General features: G+C 49.4%; 1 protein-coding gene across 1 annotated transcript in view; it reads right to left on the reverse strand.

Moving 5' to 3' along the window:
* WWC1 (WW and C2 domain containing 1) overlaps positions 1-23972 on the reverse strand; it is an 83165-nt gene that overhangs the window by 10744 nt on the left and 48449 nt on the right. Inside the window, exons 15-19 of the mRNA XM_014587757.1 lie at positions 23545-23737; positions 13765-13917; positions 10609-10700; positions 3526-3664; positions 2169-2333 (exon numbers count right to left, since the gene is read on the reverse strand). Coding sequence (XP_014443243.1) covers positions 2169-2333; positions 3526-3664; positions 10609-10700; positions 13765-13917; positions 23545-23737 — 742 coding nt within the window. The remainder of the gene's footprint in view (positions 1-2168; positions 2334-3525; positions 3665-10608; positions 10701-13764; positions 13918-23544; positions 23738-23972) is intronic.

Raw genomic sequence — 23972 nt, forward strand, 5'->3', positions numbered from 1 at the left:
GTGTACGTGCGTGCCCAAGATCCCGAGAGGAGAATGGAGGAGAAGGGATTGCGGCGTGACCATCCCCCCTGGGGGGTGATTTATCGCTTTTTGTCTCTTTCTCACTCTGTTTGTCTGGCGAGCGCACACGCCCTATAGCGAAAATCCCCCCCCCAAAAAAAATATCTCCCCCTGGGGGTGATGGCCATGCCACGCACCCTTCTCCTCTATTCTCTCTTGTGATTCTGGGCACACATATACACATACTCAGCATGATTTTCAAGCCGCCAGGTTAGGGACTTGAACTGCCATTGACCAGCGCCTTTCATGTTATTCGCTGGCCTCCCAAACACTTTTTTCTTAAAAAAAGATTTATTTTATTTTATTTATTTATTCATTTATTTTAATTTGACCAGAGAGAGACACGCATGTACACACACACATACACACACACAGAGAGAGAGAGAGAGAGAGAGAGAGAGAGAGAGAGAGAGAGAGCACGCCCCCGAACTGTGGTTGGCCATGTGGGACTGTCCAGTGCCTTCACCACCACCCACCTGCTGGCCCCCCAACACTAACCCTGTTTTTGTTTTTGCTTTGCTTTATTCTTCTTTAAGGGTTAACAGGAATTTGTAACTTCTTTACTATAATCTGTAACTATTGTAACAAATACAGCCCTACATAAACCTGTTAGCTTAGAAGAGGAAACTTAAGCCACTTCTTTCAGACAATGGTCACAAAAAAATGTAACCAGGACAGGGGGCCCAGGCAGAAATCTTAAGAGATGGGAATATTTGCTCAAGGAACACAAGGTAACAGGTTAAACCATGAAAATTATAATAATGTTATCATTTATCACATCAGTTACTCACAGATGTTTAGATTATTTTGTTAAACAGTGTAACTTAAAGAAAATGCATCGTTGGGACCAGCAGGTGCCATAGTGGCTAAGGCGCTGGACACTCCCACATGGCCGACCACAGTTTGAGTCCCAGACCTGGTGGCTTGCTTTCTCACTTTCTCTCTCTCTCTCTGTTTCTCTCTGGTCAAATTAAAATAAATGAATAAATAAATAAAATTAAATAAATAATTAAAAAAAAAAAAAAGAAAATGCATTGTAACTTCCCCCAATCTATCAATGTAAGTCACAAGTCTGAGTCAACAGATTCAATGTTGCCATAATAACGAAAACAGTGTCATACATGTGGAGTGAAAGGAAAAGATGGACACTTTTAGGAAAATCATAAAGGGAAGAGTAACACTGAACTAGCTAAATTTATGGTACAGGTAATCATGGGTACGCCAGAAGTGTAACGGCATGGAAGGTGCTGAGAAGTTCTGCCCCAGGACTTGGCTGTGGTCTTGTTGGTGCTTGGCCACCCCCGTGCTAGAACACAGCTAAATCAACTTCGTTTCTCTTTTGCTTCCCATCTCCATTCACAGAAGCCACAAGCCCCTCTCCTCCTTCTCTCCAATTTGTCAGGATCTTGAGCAAGAATGCACACACACCTGGCGTGTCCCTCAAGTCACTAGCGTTTGGACTCGAACTGCACAGCTGGCCACGTAGTGTCTGGCTCCCTCACTCACCCTGCCAAGGGCCGGCCCTCTCCAAATTAATTAATTCATTTTTGCCATAGGGCACATGCACTTGTGGGGGGGGGAGCGAGCGAGCGAGCACCCCCTACAGGAACAGTTGAGCAGCAATCCCGTCTGCTTCTCCCTCCCACTAGAATTCCAGACACGCACACGCACGTGCCTGGCATGTTTTTCTAGCTGTCAGGTCTACCATTCAGCCATGTGGAATCCAGCTGTCTTAACCACCATGGCACAGGCTGGCTTGTTTTAAAATTTTATTCTTAATTGCTTTTCCTCTGTTTTAAAGGTTAGCAACAAGTCCAATTAAAAAACCAAACCAAACCAAACCAAACCGTACAGGTTGGTTGTCATTTTGCAACCATAGGCTGGACTAGGATTGCCCTGGAGGTGGGAAAGAAATGCCTGCTGGCGTGGGCACTGTTAGAAGTGGCTGCGGGGAGGGCGGGGCAGGGTGTGAACAGGAGGCGGTAAGTGGTTGCCATTACAGTAACACTGGCCAGGTCGTGGCAGCCACGTGAGAGTAACCTGGAATGCATCTGGAACTCAGAGGCCATGGGGCCCAAGGGGGAAAAGAGGGTCCACAGGCTGCTTACCCGACACACATACTGGCTTTGGGGTCCAGGGGAGAAGGTCTTGGAGCGGATGATGGTGCTCCCTCGAAGAAACGGTGCTGGGGATGGGGTCCCCACCCTCCGGTCCTTGGGCCGCACCACTGTGGGGGATGGAGCTGGGGTCTCGGTGTTGGTCTCTTTGTCCACCTAAGGGAGAAGTCACAGCCTTGAGGCCACCAGTGTCCCCAGTCTCAGCTACCCATCTTAAGACCACTCAGCTCCTCCCCACTTGTCACCTTGCCTGCGGCCTACAGGCACAGCCCTGCAGGATTACATCAGGCCAGTCCAGCCGGGATGGTCCCAAGGCCAGGAATCCTAATCCTCCTCCTTGGTGGCACACTGGCTGGTGGTAGGAACACATACCGTCCTGCCCACAAGCACTAAAGGCACTTCCGGCACCCGCGTCTCAGATGTCACACCCGCAAGACTTACGTACCAACCACACTTTGACAACACCATACCCAAGTCCTCCCCTGTTCGGAGCAAGAGCTGCAGGTGGTTTTTGGGATTATGGAAGCAACTAGCACGTCTGCATTTAAAATTGGGCCATCGGGTTTTCTACGGTCTGCACAGTCAACACCAGCAAGAAATAAACAGACAAAAACGCCCCAAAGAGCTTCTGTGTAATTACGAAAAAGGCGGCCCCTTCTGGCTGGAGAAATTGCAAAATGATGTCTCCTTGGGTGGAGGAGTCAGAAGAAAGTTCTACTCAAGCTCCCCCGTGCAATATGGCACCTGTGGCTTCTCCCCAGTGCCCTGCTCAGACCCAGCTGGGGAGCTACTCCCAGGAGTCCTGCAGGGGGAAAGGACATAGCCCTCGGTGGGGGACACATCCTGTGACAGTTCCTGCCTGTGACAGGAAGCAGAGGACAAGGAAACCCGACTGGCCCTTTCCCATCGCACTTTGGACAGACCCTACTAAGAAACACATTCCTTGTAGGTCTTAGAACCGCAGGCGGAGTGGGAATTGTGTCCACTTTAGAGATAGGGGAACAAAGCCTGGAGAGTCCTCTGCCTTCAGCCACGCTGCTAGAGAGTAGCAGAGGCAGGATTTGATCCAGACCCACCTGACTGCAAAGCTTGAGATCTGGTCAGAGAAACAGGTGAACCACAGAGGGCAGAGAGGAGAGAGGGGTGAGTCGGCCTCGTTTGGTTTACTGCCACTGAAGTGACCCAAAACACAGGCTGGGACACTCCTGTGTGACCCACTGTCACTGAGGCCGAGGGCTTGTCCCGGATGCTGGGGGATGAGACTCAGCCCGGAGCCTTCCCTGACTGCGCAGGCTCAACAGCTGAGGGCTGACCCGGATGGCCACAGGCATCTGCCCAGACCCCCTACCTTTAACGCTGGGAACTCGTCCACGTCGGGAGAGGCTTTCTCAGTGAAGGCGTCCTCCTCTGCCTCTTCATCCTCTCCCTCCTCCTCCTCCTCCTCCTCGGCTGCGGCCTCGTTCTCACTGGTCTCCTCCTGGTACCTCCTGTGACGACAAAGGGCTTTGGTTACCCAGAAGCCTCTCTGCCTCTGCTTAGCTGCCTGCAAGCACACCCAGGGCACGGCTCCAAGCCTTTCCATGAATGCAGACACTTTGTAAAAAGGAAACCAAACCAAACCAATTTCTGTAAGTCCCAGGTCCTACACAGTGAAATGCGTTTCCAAGATGGAGTTGGATGAGTTTTGACAGATGCGGCCGCCTGTGTGTGTAACCACTCCCACACTCAGGTTACAGAACACACCGTTCTCCCAGAACGTCCCCTCGTACCCTAACACAGCTCATCTCCCCCACCCCAACCTCCACTGATCAGCTTTTTGCCACTAGGGATGTGACTTTTCTAGCACTGCATATAAATGAACTTAGTATGCACTCATCTGTCTATGGCTTCTCCTCTGCCAGCAAGAACGTTTTCGAAGTCCATCTGTGTTGCCACATGTCTCAGTAGTTCACTCCTTTTCATGGCTGAGTAATATTCCATCGGAGAGAAACTCTGCAACTTGCTTAGCTATTCATCAGATGAATGTTTGGATTGTTTCCATTTCTTTGCAATGAATAAGAAGTTTCTATGAACATTCACCTTTGTGCAGATAAAGGTTTTCCTTTCTCTCGGACATCACATTAACTTGTCAGGACTATCAAAACAAAGCACCACAGGCCGGCAGCCTAAAGAACAGACACTTATTTCTCAGTTTTGGAGGCTGGACGTTCAAGGAAGTCACTGGACCTGAACTGGGACCTGAACTCCCACGTGGAGTGCCTTTCCGAGTGTTAAGTTTTACCTCTGTGCCACTCTCTGGCCCCTTTAAAAACTGTGTTGTCTTTTTATTATGGAGTTGTAACCAATCATTATATATTTGGGACATGCATCCTTTGTCAAATATTGCAAATATTTTCTTTAAAAAGGCTTGCCTTTTCATTTACCACTTGTCGAAGAGGCTTTACTTTTGGTGGTGCTCTTCATCCTCATCCCCTGGACTCCAGGCCTTGAAGAACTTCACGTAACAAAGGGACTGCACTGGTTAGCAGTGATTTTTCTCTCCCGCTTGACTTTTCGAAGATGGACATAACTGCTGGGCTACTGACCAGCACGAGCCGTGTCAGTGCACTGAGTGAAAGGACCAGCCCCAAACCGACGGTGGCATCTAGTGAGCTGGCTGGTGGGACTGTGGCCAAACATAGAGTGCTCCCTGAGGACATTCCCGAGGGGGGAATGAATCGTGGCTCTCTGCTCCTCGCTCGGAGATGAAAACCTCCCGGCTTAGATGCGGACTACTGCGGTGGAGGGCACTCTGGTCCTGGGCCTTAGCAGCTCTGACCTGATGCAAGAGCTGCAGAACATGTGAACGCCCAAGGAGCACCTCCCCCAGAGGGTTCTGTGGAAGCCGCTTAACAAGCATTTCTTGAGCACTTATATGCTCTAGCAACGAGGACACTACGCCTTGCAGCCCTGCTGGAACACAAGTCTCCATTTTACAGATTCAAAAAGTGAGTAGCAGAGGGCTGATAGGCCTTGGCCAATGCCATGGGCTGCTAAGTGGTAGGGCCAGACTTCTAACCCAGATGTGGTGAAAACCCAACGCCACTGAGCCCTCAACCACAAAGGAAGTCTGTGTGAGTGTAAATCTGCTCTTGATAGTCCCAGACAGGAGCAAGCAAAAGTGACTCATACAACTTCGATTGTAGAAAAATAATTACAATAAAGACTATCTGGTCACCCATTACAATAGAGAAAAAAATCTGATAGCGGCCGGCCAGGACACAGGCATATGGATCCCCGCAGGGAGTGTGAATGAGATCTGCCAGTCTGTGTTCTGATGGCCACTTCGTATCATCTGTCAAAGGAAGACATGCGCATCTGAATGGAGCGGAGCATCTGACATGGCGAGTCAGAGTGTATCTAGGCTAAGGGTACTCTTACACACTGCTAGTGGGAGCGCTTCCTAGTACCCCTCATTTCAGAACTACTCAGCAGCACCTATTAAAATACAGAACACATGTCTCACGACCCAACAATGCCACACCTCCATGTCCCTCTAGACAAACACGCACGTTTCCAAGGAGGTAAATAGGAAGGTATTTTTTACTCTAGCACTGTTTGTGATTATATTTGCCTCTGTTTTCTAAATCTTTGTTTTATCTGGCTTGTGGATCGTGTAAAAACAAAAAATCCAGACTGCGGATTACATGCACTGAAGAAACCTCCGTGAATGAGACAGTAACAATGGCATGCTGGACCTTGGGTGCTGAAGGAGGGGTGTGAATTAGAACAGAGGGCCAGTCTTCGCAGACCTCTGCCCATGACTCCGGGACTGAGCAGGCATAGCCAGACTAGTTAACACCCCAGGACCAAAAGAAGCCTCCAGCTAGTGGGGAGGGGGCTGCAGATGGATTTACCCCAAGCAGCAGCCTCGGATCCCCAGCCCTCTTTGAAAGTCAGCATCTGGGCTAGTTTGAAAGGCGCGGGGTGGGAGAGAGGGGGCCACAATGGGAGAGAGAACAGAAGGCGGTTGCTAGGAGACGGCTTGAAAAGTCTCAACACAAGCTTGGAATCTGGTGGCAACCACTGATGTTGTGCCAGGGTTTCGGGAGACAGGTCCTGGGCCTATTTCTGGCATCAAACCTTCTCCTGTGTGAGCCGTAGTACAGGACAGCTTAGCAGTGTCCCAGAGAGAGGGCGAGAGGGAGGGAGGGACAGAGAAAGGAGAGAAATGGAGACAATTTAGAGAACCCCCAAACAAACAAAGGCATGTACACAAATTGCAGGGCCCTTGCCACATTCTTGATCATGCAGAGGATTAGTAAAGGAGAAGAGTAGCACGGGGTTCCCACCTGCTGCCTTTTTGGGGAATGTCTAAATCATGGAGGGTTTTTATATTTTTAAACAGCTGAAAAGCATTTAAAAGAGCGATAATTTGTGACAGTTGTTATTTGTCTGAGATGTGAATTTCAGTGAAGGTAAATGAAGTTTCAGTGGTGCGTGGACGCTGTTGCTGGTTTACGTATGTCCAGGGCTACTTCCACGCCGTGACAGGGGAGTTGAGTCGAGGTCACAGAATCCCTGAGGTCCACAAAGCAGACACCATTTACTGCTGAACGCTTTTCAGAAAAGGTTTGCTGGCCCCTCGAGTAAAAGCTGTGAAGGGAGGGTCCCTTTGGAGATGAAGTATATAATTTGGGGTTGTAAACAGTAACAGGGGAGTGAGCAAATGCTTTCTCCAGTGCAGTGTCTGTGTTCAGTGCTCATCATGACTAGGTTTTGTTTCTGAGATTTCTGCTATAGGGTGCATGCGCCCAGTGGAGACACAGAGAAAGACAGAGAAAGCGAGAGATCATCCCCCAGGTGGAATGGCCACGCCACAGTCCCTACTCCTTCATTTTCCTTTTGGGATTTTGGGCACACACACATGTGTGCCTGGCAGGAGTTTCAAGCTTCCAGGTCTGGGAGTTGAACTGTGGTTCACTGTGTGGAAGTCCAGTGCCTTAGCTGCCACGCCACCTGCTGACCCCAACCATGAGTAGTTTTACTGAATCTGTAAAGTACTTCATGACTTGGTGGTCAGTTGAAGTGTCTTTGTCATAGATGAGGAACAGAAGTTCAGAGCCATGCTTCTCAGCCCAGGCTACATATCAGAATCCCCGGGGTACTGAGAATGTACTGGGGCTCAGAACAATCCCAGGTTTGGAGGTCCCCGGAAGCCGGCTGGCTAGACGCCCAATCTCCTATCTGAACTCACATGCACTGAAGGCCAACACCTATGTCCTCCCAAATGGCAAGGTTCACAGGGCTACAACCATTTCCCAGCTGGGATTCACACGCCTCCTTTCCAGCTGGTAGTCAGCAACGTCCTCTTACTTTTTCTAAAGTTCCTTCATTTGTTTGTTTGTTCCTTCCTTCCTCTTCCTCCCTCCACTTCCCTTCATTTCTCCTTCCTTCCTTCCTTCCTTCCTTCCTTCCTTCCTTCATTTCTTTTAGTTGCCAGAGAGCACCTGCACTTGTAAGGTGGGGAGGGGGAGGAGGAGGAAGAGGAAGAGGGAGAGAGAGGGAGAGAGAGAGGGAGGGAGAGGGAGAGGGAGAAGGAGAGGGAGAGGGAGAGGGAGAGAGAGAGAGAGAGAGAGGGAGAGAAGCACCACTACCTGTGGGAATGACAGTACAAAGATCCCTTCTCTTCCATCTCTTCTTCCGCTCTGGTTTTTGGGTGTGCCTGCACACACCAGCAGGTTTTTAAGCTTCCCCCTGTGGCTTGAACTGCACGTGCAGTCAGCTTTGTGGAATCTGGCTGTCTTATTCCAGGCCAACAGCTGGCTCTAAAGAGTTTTTCGCATGAGCTGCAGGAGGGGGGATGCAGGCAGGCACCCCAAACAGGGTCTCTATATATACTACAGGGTCTGCAGTACACCTCCAGCCCCGGCCAGTGCTGGATCACAGGCAGGAAGACATGTATGCACAGCACGTTCAGAGAGGTCTTAGGATGTGAACCCGGAACCTTTCCAAGTGGTTTAGCTTCACAGTGTCACACTACCACAGCACCACCATCCAGAGCCTTCCCTCATCTTCTTAATAATTTGGGGCTAGTTAGTGGTGTGGTTGTTAAGGCAGATGGATCCCACATGGCTGACCGTGAGGTTCGAGTCTCAGACCAGGTGGCTTGAAAAACACACCAGGCGGGAGTGGGGGGGACAGTAGGTGGCATAGTGGTTAAGGCGGTGGACTCCCACATGGCAGACTACAGTTCCAGTCCTGGACTTGGCATCTTGAAACACACTGGGGGGGATCAGCAGTTAGCGTAATGGCTATGTCGCTGGACTCCCATATAGTCTACCACGGTTTGCGTCCCAGACCCGGTGGCTTAAACCTCACACCGGGCGCATGTGTGTGCGTGCCCAAGATCCCAAGAGGAAAATGGAGGAGAAGGGATTGCGGCGTGGCCATCCCCCCTGGGGGGTGATTTCTTGCTTTCTGTCTGTCTCTCTCTGCCTGTCTGGCGAGCGCACGTACCCTTTATCAAAAACCTCTCCGAAAAAAAAAAATAAATAAAAGAAAGAAACGCACTGGGTATGTGTGCCCAAAATCTCAGGGACAGAAGGGATTGTGGCATGGCCATTATTCCAGGGGTAAGATTTCTCACTTTCCCTCTTACTGTATCTGTTTCTCTCCTTTGCAAACACATGCACCTTATGTCAATAAAACTAAAAAGAAAGAAGAGAAAAGGAGAGGAAAGGAAAGGAATGGAAAGGAAAGGAAAAAGAAAAACACACCGGGCTCAGGTGCATGACACCCCAAATCCCAAGGAGGAGGAGGGAGAGATGGAGAAGAGAATGACCTGACCATTCTCCAGCAGGGGCACTTTCTCATTTACTTTCTCTCTCAGGAGCAGTGCACATGGCACCCTCTGGCAAATTAAAACAAAGTAACAATTTCTACCATGGATTGCCTGCTCCATGCTTTGTACTGCATCTTCCTTAGTGGCTTTCCCCTTAGTCTACTCCAGACCCTTAACAAGTCCGTGTTTTTTCTCGTTTTCAGGTGAGGCTCAGAGAAGGCACACTGATTTGCCTAGCAGGGGTTGTCCATGGGGTGGAGGGCAGGGGCAGGGACAAGAAGGAGGAGGCAGGTAAGCGGGGAGCTCCCCAAGTGCCAGTCGTGTTCTGCTTTCTTGGTTTGGGTGCTGGCTGCACACGTAGCTTGGTTTCTCAAAGTTCACTGAGCTGTACACTTGGGTGAATTTTTCTGTGCCTCTCTTACACTGAACTACAGAGCAAAAACAGGCTGCTGACGTTTATACAAAAAATGAAGAAGCCAAGATTCAAACCCGAGTTTATATTGTTTGTTTTAGATATAAATTTATGGCAAAACTATACAACTTTTCCACCTATAATAATACAAAATTTCTTTTTGGGGGGAGAGATTTTTGCTATCAGGCACAGGCGCTCGCTGGAGACACAGAGACAAAGTGAGAAATCACACCCCAGGGCAGAAATGTAATACACTGTAAAGTTACATGTGATTCAATGTAATATAAACAAGATTATGATAATAATAAATAAAAAAGAGCTAAAAAATGTAAAAAGTACCTACCTATGAATTAAATGAACTCAAAGTTAAAATTAATTTACCAAAAAAAAAAAAAAAAAAAAAAAAAAAGTTACCCCTCATGGTGACGGTCACTGCAATCCTGTCTCCTCCATTCTCCTCTTGGGATTCTGGGCATACAAGCACACGTGACCAGAGTGAGTTTGAGTGAGTTTCAAATGACCAAGTCTGGGATTCGAACTGCAGTTGGTCACATGGGAGTCCACCACCAACACCACCTTCTGGCACCAGCAATAAAAAAATCCTTAGTTTGATTTTTTTTATTTTATCAAAATAAATATTAGGGCATTAAGACCGAGAATGACGTCAAGTGTAAACTAGCAGGGGTGATTCATGCAATGCCAAGTGACCAATCGGGAAGGATTTGGGGACTGTTATACCAGGCTACATGCTGCCTTGTTGCCCGTAGAGAACCCAGGAGGAGAGAGGTTCTCAGTTGTCCAAGAAGAATCCTTCTCTTGGGACCAGCAGTTAGCGTAATGGTTATGTTGCTGAACTCCCATGTAGCCGACCGCAGTTCGAGTCCCGGACCCGGTGGCTTAAACTCACACCGGGCGTGTGTGCGTATGTGCCCAAGATTCCGACAGGAGAATGGAGGAGAAAGGATTGTAGCGTAGCCATCTCCCCTGGGGGGTGATTTCTCGCTTTCTGTCTCTCTTTCTGGTGAGCGCACGTGCCCTATAGCAAAAACCCTCAAGTCATGAAGAAAAAAAAACCATTCAAAAAAAAAAAAAAAAAAAAAAAAAAAAGAATCCCTGTCTTGGTTGCCCTGGGGTTTGGGGACCTCATTCCTGGGCCCAGGTCCAAGGCAGCTCGCAGGCCCACGGAGTGCTCTTACCAGCTGTCTTCCAGTGTCTCTGTGGTGCTCCTCCCCTCCTGCCTCCTCTCCAGCTCCACCGCAGTCTGTTCCAGCAGAGCGGACACGGCGTCCTGTGGAGACAAAAGCCACGGGTCATCCGGGCATGGCGGGCGCTGCCCACCTGCCAGGAATCAGAGCACTGCAGAGTGGACATCCTCTCTATGACGCCAGGGTGAAAACGGAAGACCAGCATGCTCACGTGTCCGGTCCAAGGTCACGTATAAAATCGGAAATACAGTCCTTAGTTCCTGTCACCGGCTGTCCTCAGAGGAGGACTTGAGCATGTGGACCTACTCCGCAGAGTCTGGGAGGAGAGTCAAGGTTAGCGGTTGAGTGAGACAGAATTACAGGTCTCTAGCTCCTCAGCAAGACCAACACTGGAACAATCATAACAGAGAGATAGAGACTATAAGAAAGGGTGTTTGGCAACAGGAGCAGCAGTAAAGCCTGGGAGTTTATATTCAGGGAGGGCTTCCTGGAAGAACATCCATACTGAATAGTATCTACAATGAGGAAGCTTGTGTGACCCGAGGAAATTAACCTCTCTGAGACTCAGTCCCCTTTAGTAACTACTAGGACGGGCTATTAAGATGATCCAGACTCTGTGTGCATCAGGGATGCAGGAGTGTGCTTAGCATATAATTGGTGCTCACTAAATGGCAACCTATACCAAAGCAGAAATTGGATCCTGTAGTTTTCTGAAGACATGGTTAATTTGCAATTGGCCTTGGCAGTGTGGTGCAGAGCTAGGTAGCTCTTGAAACTTTGTGTGGGAGACGGAAAGAGGAAACGAAATGAATAAGAGGCCTGGTACTGGCACCGCTGTGAACGACGGTGCATGGATAGCATCTTATTTAATCTTTACAAGCGTCCTGAAAGGTGGCGATTCTTAGAAATAGGAATGAGGAAACGTAGAGTGTCTAGGTTTACCCAAGGCCATGTGCAAGAAAACAGTTTTCTTTGAAGACCTCTATTAGCTCATCTTCTTTTGTGTAGCGAGAGAGGCCTGAGGGAGAGGAAAGTCTTTCTGAGCTATGGTAAACTGCACATAATAACAGACAGTGCATGACGCAAAAGGAAGTGCAAAAAATGCTAACGAAGATGATGAAAAAAGGAGAGGAAAAGGGGGCAAGGGAAGAGGAGATGGAGAAAACTAAGAGACTTAATCCACATTCTTATTGTTCCCGGCACGACCCGACCTACCCCCTTCATGGACATCCTGGGCGCTGACTGTCGGAAGGAACAGAGTTCTCTGACTGTCAGGAACGAGCAGCTCTGTGGAGACTATGAGGCAACCTGAGTCCTAAGCACTCCCTGTGTGGCTCACGGATGGGGTCAGGGGCCCGCAGGATTCCTGTATTCCACGTGCGAAGGCGACGTGACTGTTTGCTGAGTCTCGGCCAGCCTACTTAGCCGGTGGTGTGGCTTTCCAGGTACAGAAATGGCTCAGGGATATTTTCATAGCTCTAAGTGTACTGCACTAAAGGAGAACAGTACATACATACACACACACTCACATACACACATATGCACGTATATGCTCAGGGATATTTTCATAGCTCTAAGTGTACTGCACTAAAGGAGAACAGTACATACATACACACACACACACACACACACATATGCACGTATATGCTCAGGGATATTTTCATAGCTCTAAGTGTACTGCACTAAAGGAGAACAGTACATACATACATACACTCACATACACACATATGCACGTATATGCTCAGGGATATTTTCATAGCTCTAAGTGTACTGCACTAAAGGAGAACAGTACATACACACACACACACTCACATACACGTATATGCTCAGGGACATTTTCGTAGCTCTAAGTGTACTGCACTAAAGGAGAACAGTACATACATACATACACACACACTCACATACACGTATATGCTCAGGGATATTTTCGTAGCTCTAAGTGTACTGCACTAAAGGAAAACAGTACATACATACATATACGCACACACTCACATACACGTATATGCATATATACATATTCACCACACACATGTATTTTATATATGTATTATATATATATATATATATATATATGTAAATATATATATAAAATAGGCAAATGTGAGATTTCCAAGTAACTTAGGATAATAAGGGACAGTGACCATCTATTAAGTCTTTATCGTACACGGGCATTGCCCTGAAGTTTCACCACCTCTTTAGACTCACATTAGACAGAAGGTGGAGGCTCAGAGAGGTGACGTGACTGACCCGGCACCCAGCTAAGAAACTTCTTCTCTTGACTTCCAGTTGTCTTATTTAAGTTTTCCCATGGGTATGTGTGCTCACCAGAGAGACAGAGAGAGAGAGACAGATAAAGTGAGAAATCACCTCCGACGGGGGATGACCACGCTGCAATCCCTTGTCCTCCATTCGCCTCTCGGAATTTTGGGCATGCGTGCACACGTACCAGTGCTTTAGCCACCACATCACCTGCTGGCCCTCCTGCTGCCTTTCACATAAAGCTTCCACTAGGGTCTTTGTACACAGCAGGGCTCAATAAAGGTCGATTTTTCTACCTCCTACAGTTTTTTCCTTCCCTCTCTACTTTTTTTTTTTTAATCATGATCAAGATGTTCATCGGGTGAGTGACACTAGGTAAGGCGAGGCACAGGAGGAAGCACAGATGCAGACAGGAGCAAGTCCAAGGGGAGCTGCTGGCCCTTTACAGAGCTCTCTCCACCCCTGCCCTCTGCTCTCACTCCCTGACATTTCTTCCACTTCTTTTTGTTTTGTTTTTGTTTTTGTTTTTTTGAGAGGTTGTTGCTATAGGGTGTGTGCGGTCACCAGAAAGACAGAGAGAGACAGAGAGACAGAAAGCAAGAAATCACCTCCCAGGGGTGATGGCCACTCCACAATCCCTTCTCCTCCATTCTCCTCTCAAGATCTTGGGCATGCACATGTGCCCGGCGTGAGTTTAAGCCACTGGGTCCAGGACTTGAACCACGATTGACTACATGGGAGTCCAGCGACATAACCATTACGCCATCTGCTGGTTCCCACTTCCTCCACTTCTGATGTCCGTTGTCTTGGGTTCTGGGAGAGCCTTTCCCTCCTACCCATCCAGGTGCCAAGTGTGTGTGAGGACAGTGGCACAGGGTCCCAGCTCACCGTGCTTTCAGGGCCTGGGGTGAGGCCTGTGGCTCCCACTAGCTGGGGCTCCCTGTTCTGTTTCTTCAAGTATTTGTAGCTCAGGAGGTTGTACCAGCGAGTCGATCTCTCTCCAGACCGGCAGACCTCAGCCAGGCTGATCTGGGCGCCTCCCTGTGGGGAATAGGGAAGAAGAAAAAGTGTAAGTAGGGAGTGATCAAGTTCTCTGGGAAATGGACTCCTGGGGACAGAATGGAACCACAGCTCCAGAGGAGCAGAAGGCTCCTGAGAAGGAGGCTGCCTGGGAGGAAGGGCCAGCTGTGCAATTCGGACTCTGTGATACTCCTTCACCAAGCCCCTGCCTGCTTCCCTGCCTCCGGGAACCGCATGCTACTTTGTTTCTCTACGTTTGAGTGTTTTAGATCCCTCCTGTAAGTGAGGTCATATGGACTTGGTCTGTCTGTGACTGGCTTATTTACTTTATGATCTAGAGGCCCATCAGCGTTGCAGCATGCATCAGAATTTTGCTCCTTTTCAAAGGTTGTATATTCTGCTGTATATATAGACCGCATTTTGTTCATCCGTTCATTTGCCAATGGACCCTGGGTCATCTAACCCTCTTGACTATTGTGAATGCTGCTATGAACACAGGTGTGCAGAAACCTTTTTGAGATCCTGCACTGAATTCTTTTGCATATGTATACCCTTAGAAATCAGACTGCTGAATAGTATGGTACTTCAGTTTTTAATTTTTTAAAAAAAAGAATTATTTAATTTTTGGGGAACTATTTTGTTTATTTATTATTATTATTGTTCAATTTCACCAGAGAGAGAGAGACAGAGAGAGAGAAAGCCACCAGGTCCAGGACTTGAACAGCAGTCAGTCATATGGGAGTCCGGTGTCTTAATCACCAGCCGGCCACTGGTTTTCATTTTTAAAAGAACTTCAGTTCTCATTTTTTTTTTTTTTTGAACGGCTGCATCATTTTATAATCTCAACTATGCACAAGAGTTTCAATTTCTGTACAGTTTCACCAATGCCTATTTTAAAAAATTTTATTTTTTACAGTCACCATCCTGATAGGATTGGGGGTGATCTCAATAAGTTTTTGTTTTGTTTTTGATTTTTGCCATAGGGCACAAGCCTCACTAAAGATAGAGGGGAAGAAAACAGTCACCTCTGGGGGATGGTCACACCTCAATCCCTTCTCCTCCGATCTCCTCTCAGGACTTTGGGCACCCATGCACATGTGCCTGGTCTGTTTTTTTCAAGTCGTCAGATCTGGGACTTGAACCATGGAGTCAGCCATGTGGGGTTGAGTGCCTTAACTATCATGCCACCTGCTGGCCCTCATTGTGGTGTTGATTTGCATTTCTCTGATGAGATGCAGCACCTTTGATGTCATCCTCTTTTCACATGTCCACTGGCCATTTGTCCATTGTCTTTGGAAAAGCGCCTGTCCATGTGATTCACCCGTCTTCGAACTGCGTTACCTAACTCTCACTGTGGAATGTCTACCTTACGTCCATCATGCTGAGTGCTGGCTTCCCCACCGGTTCCTGAAGATAATGAAGTTCCCCAAATGGTCTTACCTACAAGCTGTTTCCCAAAAAACTCAGACCTTGAACAAGTAGTTTAACACAAGGGAGGTAAAACAAAACAAAACGAACCACACTATTATTTTCCCCTACAGAATCTGCAAAATATCTCAAATACCGACAGTGCCTGTGTTGGTGAAGGTGTGGGAAATAGACACTCCCATGTTGCGGTGGGAATATACAAGAGCAGAAATCCAATGGGAGGAATTTGGTACTATCTAGCAAAAATATGGCGTGTTTTATTCCTTGGCCCAGCCAATTTCTTGTGTGTGCCTAGCCCACAAATACACCTATGTAAGTCAAAATGACCTGCAAACGAAAATCTGTATTCTGGCCCTCTTTTGCAAGAGCAGATGATTTTAAACACCTCAAAAGTCTAGCAATAGGGGACTGGTCGAGTAGAACATGTATCTATACAGTGGAATGTTACATAGCTATGTTAAAATGAGGATGCCCTCTTTGTCCTGCTAGAGAGAGATCTCTAGGCCATATTGTTAAGAAGAAAGGGTCCTTCAGGGCTGGCAGGTGACATGGTGGTTAAGGGCACTGGACTCCCACATGGTCAACCACAGTTTGAGTCCTGGACCTGGTGGCTTGCTTTCTCACTTTCCCTTTCCTTCACTCTGCCCCTCTCTGGTCAAATTAAAATAAATAAATAAATAAATAAAGATTAAAGAAGAAGGAGGAGGAGGAGAAGGAGGAGGAGGAGGAGGAGAAGGAGGAGAAGGAGGAGGAGGAGGAGAAGGAGAAGGAGAAGGAGAAGGAGAAGGAGAAGAAGAAGAAGAAGAAGAAGAAGAAGAAGAAGAAGAAGAAGAAGAGGAGGTTCTTTAACCCATGTAGAATTCTTTCTTCTCTAGATTTTTACCACAGGACATGCATGCTTGCTGGAGAGAGGGAAAAGGAGAAATCATTCCCCCAGGGAGATGGTCTTGCTGCCATCTCTTCTCCATTCTTCTTTTGGGACTTTGAGCATATGTGCACACACGCCGGGCATGTTTTTCAGGCCGCCAGGTCTGGGACTCGAAACAGTAGTGGCAGTGTGGGATTCAATGCCTTAACCACCACACCACCTGCTGCCCTTTTCTAAAATTAATTTATTTTGTCAGAGGGTACATATGCTCACTAGAGAGACAGACAGACAGACAGACAGAGAGAACGAGAAAGTACTCCCCAATGGGATGCTTCGATCCTTTGTCCTCCATTTCCCCACCCCATCTTGTAAGTCCTATGCTATGGAGCTGGGACCGAGATGTCAGAGTATTTGAATCACTCAGCTGCGGGCATGGCAGTGCCACAACTGGGCATTATACTAGAAAACAGTTCTGATGTAGCTCAGGTCTTTGCCAGGAGCCTGTTACATGCCCACCGCAGTGCTGGGGACACAGTGAGAAACCATACGGATCAGGAACTGACTGATGGCTGCCGGGCAGACAAGTCGTGATGTAGACGCTGTGGGAAACAGCTGGGTCGGACTGGCAGAGGGAAACTGGGCACACCCCAGGGAGAGACATGGGCGTGTACACCACTGAGCCTCTGCCCTGCCTGCGAGTCTGTACGCTGGCAGAGTGGCAGTCCCGCATCCTGGTGGGCTGGACTCTCGTTCCTGGTGTGAACCACGGGCTTTTGCCTAGAGTGGGGCACCTCCTTACTGTCCATACTGGCCTGCTCGTACTGCAAAGCCCTTCTCTGACCCAGAATGGCAGGGAGACATCCCTGGGACGCCAGGCTCGTGGCTATCGCTAGGCTCGTCCTCCTGGCCATGCTCCCGAAGAATCTTCACTGCCCTGTCTCGGTTCCTGTCTCTGTAAGGTCCGGCTTGTACCACCTTCCTCCCAGGTATTAGGTCATTGGAAAGTCGTGGCATATTCTTCCACGCCTTTCTACGCAAAAACGAGTCATGACTTTCCCAATGACCTGACAGTTCTCTGAGCATTAAATAAGGGGAAAGCAGCACTTCTCAAACTTACACACACACACAGCGTTATCTGGGGCTCTGGCTAGAAGGCAGGTCTAGGCTGGGGCCTGAGAGTCCGTCATTTCTTTTTTAAAGAGAGCTATTTGTAATTGGAAGCATAGAAAGACAGACAGAAAGACAGAAATTGAGAAATCACCTCCTGTGGGGATGGCCATGCCGCAATCCCATCTCCATTCTTTTCTTGAGATCTTGGGCACCCATGCACATGTGCCCGGCAGGACTTTTAAGTTGCCGGGTCTGGGACTTGAACCATGGTCAACTACATAACCATTACACTATCTGCTGGTCCCAAGAGGGTCTGCATTTCTAACGAGCTCCCAGGTGATGTCAACACTGCCGGGCCTTGGAGCTCACTTTGTGTTGACAAGAGGAAAAGCATCAAAGGCCCGCACACTGAGTGGTGAAGCGCCGAAGTGTCTGTGCACTGAGTGGCCACTGGGCGTTCCCGGCTCTTCCTCCTCTGCTGGGGCTGCAGAACCCCTGCCCCGCACGCCGTGGCTCTTTCAGACAGTACTGCATTGCTAACTCTATGGGAAGCCATAGGCCAGCAGACTAAGTAGCTTACACGTGTATCTCTGTTGATCCTCACTCCAACCTTCTCAGGTAGGTACTCTATGCTAGTGGGGAAACTGAGGCACGAAGATGCAAGCACTTTCCTGAGGCCACAGTTGGGCAGCGGCAGAGGCCTTCAAACCAGGCAGGGCCTACTATCCTAGTCAGATGGCCACGGCAGGCCCTCTGTGTGGTCTCTGTCAGCACAGGGGTCCCCGGGATGCACAGGTGGGGACGGTGACTTGGAAGGTTTGGCGAGCTGGAGGACACTGAGCAGCAGAGCAGAAAGCTTTCCAAACCCAGGATCCTCCACTGAAGCATTCCCTCAGTCCGGGACATTCCGAAACGAGAAGAGACTCAATCCTATTTTCTTCTCCTAATTGGATGTCTTTTATTCCTCTTCTAATTGAAGTCTGGCCATTGCCGGTTGCCATGGCAGCAGCCAAAGCGCTCATCTCACCATGGCTCGTCTCCCTCTGCGGCCAATGGGAAACCTCCTTCCCCGTGCATGGTGGGGACAGTGTCAGGCTGTCGTATTTTGGTGGCTGGAGGAGGAGAGGAAGTGAGACTGGACGAGAAAGGGCTTGCCTCCGCCCACGCAGAGCCTCCGTGCCCTGCTGGGTACTTGGGATCCCCGCCTGCGTTAAGCCGTTTAAGCAGCCAGCCAGCAGCAGTATCCACACGGAGCAGTCTGTCGGATCCCCCGCCTGCGTTAAGCCTTAAGCAGCTGGCCAGCAGCAGTATCCACACGGAGCAGTCTGTGTGCCCACCATGGCCGAGCGTCCTCGGGCAGAAGTGTTTCATGTTTCTGCAGATTTTGGAATATTCGTGTATACTTACTTGGGGATGTGACCCAGGTCTCAATACAAAATTCACTTGTGATTTTCATGCACTCTTCATATACATACACATGTATACAATCATTTTGTACCATGTGTTTGGACTGCAACCCATCACATGAGATGTGGTGTGGTATTTCCACTCGTGGTCCCACACTGGGGATTAAAAGTCAGATTTTGGAGCATTTTGGATCGCCACATGCAACCTGCATGGGCTCTGCGTGTAGTATCTCACGTAATCTGCAGGACGGCCATGGGAAGAGCTCTGGGGATGATTCCGTGTTACAAGTAAGGCACTGAGGCCCGGAAAGGCTAAGTAACCTGCCTCGGTCATACGGCGAGCAGATGGAGAAGCCTGGGTTTGAACACACATGCGATTCCTTATGTGTAGCCACTGTCAGTGCCACCTCTTGGGGGGTTGCTGTGCGTCTCTCCCATTTCCCAGACCTGGGTTATGAGTTGGGGGGATATACGGCCTGTGCTACCCAATGTCACAGGTGAGAGTCCTACCAAGTGCTGTGTGGCGTCAGAGGGCTGGCTGCCCACCAGACTGCTAAGCCCAGTGCCACATGGCTCAGGTCCCATCCAGGGAGCCGCTTCCCAAGCCCATCTCCACCCTATGGTTAACCATCATGATGACTGCCTTGCCTTCTTCGCATACTCACTTGGGAAAATCCCAGACATGGCAAGGTGAACTCTTCACCTGCTCCTCTCTACCACACAACGGGCTGGCTGGCATGGTGCCGAAAGGCACTGGACTCCCATCTGGCTGACCACGGTTCAAGTTCCAGACCTGGTGGCTTGCTTTCTCATCTTCCCTCTCTCTTTGTCTCTCTCTGGTCAAACTAATAATAATAATAAATGAAGCTAAATAAAGTAATTATTTATTTATTTATTTTTTGGAGAGGTTTTTGCTATAGGGCGTATGTGCTCGCCAAAAAGAGAGAGAGACAGAGAGACAGAAAGTGAGAAATCAACCCCCAGCGGGGACAGCCATGCCGCAATCCCTTCTCCTCTCAGGATCTTGGGCACACACACCCGGTGTGAGTTTAAGCCACCAGGTCCAGAACTTGAACTGGGGTGGACTACATGAGAGTCCAGCGACACAGCCATTACGCCAACTGCTGGTCCCTGAAATAATTCTTTAAGAAAAAAAACAAACAAAACAAAACCACAACCATACTACATGACCTCATTCAAAACCCGGTTGCAAACTCCCTTTCCATAAGCTCTGAGTGTTGCCCAGCAACTGCCCAGTGTCTCCCTGCACCCCTTCCTCTCCCTATTGTCATAATGCCTAACTCACACTTCTCCCTCAGGGGGCAAGCAGGAGTCAGAAACAAGCTCCCCAGTTCCCAGTACTCCCCAGTACTCTTCCCCTGTCTGCTTCACTGATTCCTCCTTGTGACTCTGACCTCTGCACTGGAGGGGCCAAGGGTCAGTCCGCGCTCCAACTCACTGCCTTGGTGACCTCATCCTGACTGCAGGCCACAGATGCCATCCCCACCGCTCGGCCCCAGCCTGGGTTACCCACACTTCTCCAACCTCGTTGTCCCACACCTGTTCTGCATCTTTGCCGACGTGTCGAATAGGAGTCTCAAACCGGCACGGTCACAAGGGTGCCCCTGATCTTTCCCTGTCTTCACTTTTCAGCTGACGGCAGCCCCATCCTTCCATTGCTCAGGCCAAGAAATGCCGGTGCTACTTTTGACCTCCTCCCCCACTCCATCCTGCTAGCTTTACCTTCAGAAGGTCCCCAAATTCCAACCACTTCTTACGATTTCCCTGAGCCCAGCCGCTGTCACCTCCCACCTGGATCATTGCAGCCTTCTCTCTGCCCTTCACTCCTGTCCTCTTTCCACCACAGCAGTCAACTACACCATTCCTCTGCCACAACCTCACGCTGCTCCGTCGCTACCTACAGTCACCCCTGGGGTCCCACACCTCATCTGTGGGAGATGGCCCCTTAGCACCCCTGGGATTTCACTCCCAGTCCTTCCATGCTGTGTGGTGTGAGTGCACCACACGCACCACTCCTGCCTATACTCGCCGTGCCTGCCAACGGCAATCCGCTGCTTCCAGATACCCAGCCAAGCCTGCTCCCCGCCTCCTCCTGCACTTGCCTCAAATGCCACTTCTCAGTGAGGTCTTCCCTTTCATCCTGTTTAAGATCCTGTTGCCTTCCCCACTCTCTCATCCCTTCCTATTCCTTTTTCCTATATTCCTTTTCTTCATGGTGCTTTTTAATCACATACCATTTGATATATCCTGCAGATTTAGGGGACGCACTTCCACGTTTGGTCATAGCAATTGATATTCTTAGTGGGATGTACAATAATAGCACACTTTAAAATCAGTGATACTTTAGACTTGAATGTGAGCTCATGAAGGCAGGATTTTTTTTTTTTTTTTTAAATTTGCTATATTGCACACACACTCACAGGAAAGAGACAGAGCAAGAAAGGAGAGAGTGAGAATGCACCTCATTGCAGGGGGTAGGAGGACGGCCACACTGCAGTCCTTCTCCTCCATTATTCTCTTAGATTTTTGGATATGTGGGACCAGCAGTTAGTGTAATGGCTATGTCGCTGGACTGCCATGTAGTCAACCACGGTTCGAGTCCCGGACCCCGTGGCTTAAACTCACACGGACGCATGTGCATGCATGCCCAAGATCTCAAGAAGAGAATGGAGGAGAACAGATTGCGGCATGGCCTTCCCCTCTGGGGGGCAATTTCTCACTTTCTGTCTCTCTGTCTCTCTCTGTCTTTCTGGTGAGCACGTGCGTCCTATAGCAAAAACCTCTCCAAAAATAAAAAAAGAATTTTGGATATGCATGCACACGTGCCTGCTGTGTTTCTCAAGTGCCGGGTCTGGGACTCAAACAGTGCAGCCAGCCATGTGGGATTCAGCTACCTTAACCACCATGCCAACAGCTGACCTGAGAACAGCTAGTTTTATCTGCCTTAAATCCCACTGTAGAGGAGTTCCTGGCACAGAGGCTACACAGCAAATTTACTGTGTGGGGAAGAAATGAACAAATGAAATGTAAATCTCTTCAAAGCACATGCAGTTCACCGAGGCAGACAACGCTCGCACTGAGGAGCAGACACGACAAGCAGGGTAACTATGAGAAATAACAGCAGCACGACGGAGGGGTTCTGACTCAACGGTGATCACGCTTCCTGCCCCTGCACCTCAGGCATGGACGGTCCTGTGCTCTGATCTGTAACACCTGGTGTTATTTGTCTGTCTCCCTCAAAAACCACAAGCCCGTTGGGGGAAGAATCATGTCGTCTGTGCTTCTTTGGCTCCAGATTCTCCAAAGGGCTCAAGGAGCAGTTCCTGAAGCAGTAAATGAGTACTGTGCACACATACGTGTGTGTGGTACTCAGGGGTAGTCTCAGAAATGCACGTGGATCAGCTGTCTCTGTGAACATCATGGGGAGGACTTACACAAACCCAGATGGCATAGCCTCCTACGTCCCCAGGCTGGATGGTTCAGTCTACGTGTCCCTAGGGAACCACCACCAGTCATGCAGCCCGCTACTGACCAAAATGTCGTCCCATGGCACATAACTGGATTTGCACATATTCTGAGCCTAAAGTGGGGCGTGCATTCGGCACCTGAACTGCCTCTGACGCTCTTGGCAGCCCCGTAGATAGGCCATTTTCCCAGTTCCCCAGATGAGGACGCGGAACACGTGAAGAGTCAGCATTGTGTCTGCTTCTTTGTGCTCCCCACCACTGTTCCCCCCAGATTGGCTTTTAGCTGCCCCAAACTGAGCACAGTCCGTGCCACGCTCTGGCACATCCCGAGGGAAGAAAGGACCAGCCCTGTAGCATGGTGGTTAAGTGTTGTGCTTAGAAAAGCAGATCCCAACTGCTGACTGTGGTTTGAATCCCAGCCCTGGTGGTTCGAAAAACACACAGGATGAGTGTGCATGCCTGCTCAGATTCCTGATGGGATGGAGAAACGGGGGTGAAGGATTGTGGCATGACCACACTCCACTGGGGGTTCCCTCTCTCTATATGGAAAGTACATAGGCATTCTCACAATTAAAAAGAAATCTAAAAAAGGTGTATATGAAAATATGTAAGAAAAATTTCAAAAATAAGTAAAACAAAATACTCTAACATGGAAGAGGACTAGCGTTAACGGAGCCCCTCACGCCTCAGGAGTGTATCACGAGCCCTGAGTCAGCCATGGATCCCCGTGTCCCAGGTGAGTAAGCAGAACATCGCCTGCACTGGGTTCTGCCTTTTCTATGGAGTGGCTTTCTTAGGACCCAGACACATCCAGGGCAACTTCATGTCCCGCTCTGACTCCTGCCAATACAGTGAGGAGAAAGAGGAACTCCATTCCAGGACGATGACTAGAACTGGCCTCGTTCGGGGAGAACCTGCTGTGTGTCGGACACCTGAACAGGTGCTGTGTGTGTACTGTCTCCTTTAATCCTCACAATGACTTTTCTAGTGGGCATGAAGAGGCCATTCTCATTCTTGGATGAGAAAAGTGAGGCTCAGAGATGTTAAGTAACTCGCCTGAGGTCACTCAGCTGTGTAGCTAGTGGAAGGGTAGGTCTGAAGGCCCGTCTGCCTGTTCTGCCGTGTAATCGCTAATGCTGTACAGAAAGTGGTAGAACGGGCCGGCAACTTTCAGGAGCCCCCGCCCTGCTCTAAGTCTAGGGACGCCGCTCACCTACGGAGGAACCCAAGAGGAGCACGGCCATTACCACAAATCTGTCTCCTTCAACCCTTTTCCCTGAAGCTCAAGGTGGGCCGGTCCCCAGCAGGATGGAAGGTCGATGGATAGACAGACAGACATGGGCCTCACCAGGCACTCCTCCAGATGGCTCCTGTCGGTGGTACAGACATCGACTCTTAAGGTCTTCTGGTGAAGGGCTGGATAGGACATGGATACCCAGAACACCTCGTTGAACACCAGGTTGTCCGAGGCATCCAGGGGCCGGGTCCGGAACAGGCAAGTGGTGCTTTCAGAACAAGGAAGGACGGCCACACGGATGTTCCTGGAGGGACACAGAATCGTGGGAGAGCTTCGGTCAGTCCAGGTGTGGGGCTGATGACCTGGGCCAAACCGCTGCTGAAATCACTAAGAAGACAGCAGTGGTGAGAGTCAGCACATTTCCGAGCAGGTACCTGCAAGGGATGCAGGAAAGACTTCGGGCCCTGACGGTAATACATGCTCCTCCTCCCTGCCCCTCCCCCCCCCCCCCCGCACAGTCATCCACCCACCCCCCGGCG

This window comes from Tupaia chinensis, unplaced genomic scaffold, assembly GCF_000334495.1.
Source record: "Tupaia chinensis unplaced genomic scaffold, TupChi_1.0 Scaffold000234_1, whole genome shotgun sequence".
In the NCBI taxonomy this organism is placed as follows: Eukaryota; Metazoa; Chordata; class Mammalia; order Scandentia; family Tupaiidae; genus Tupaia; species Tupaia belangeri.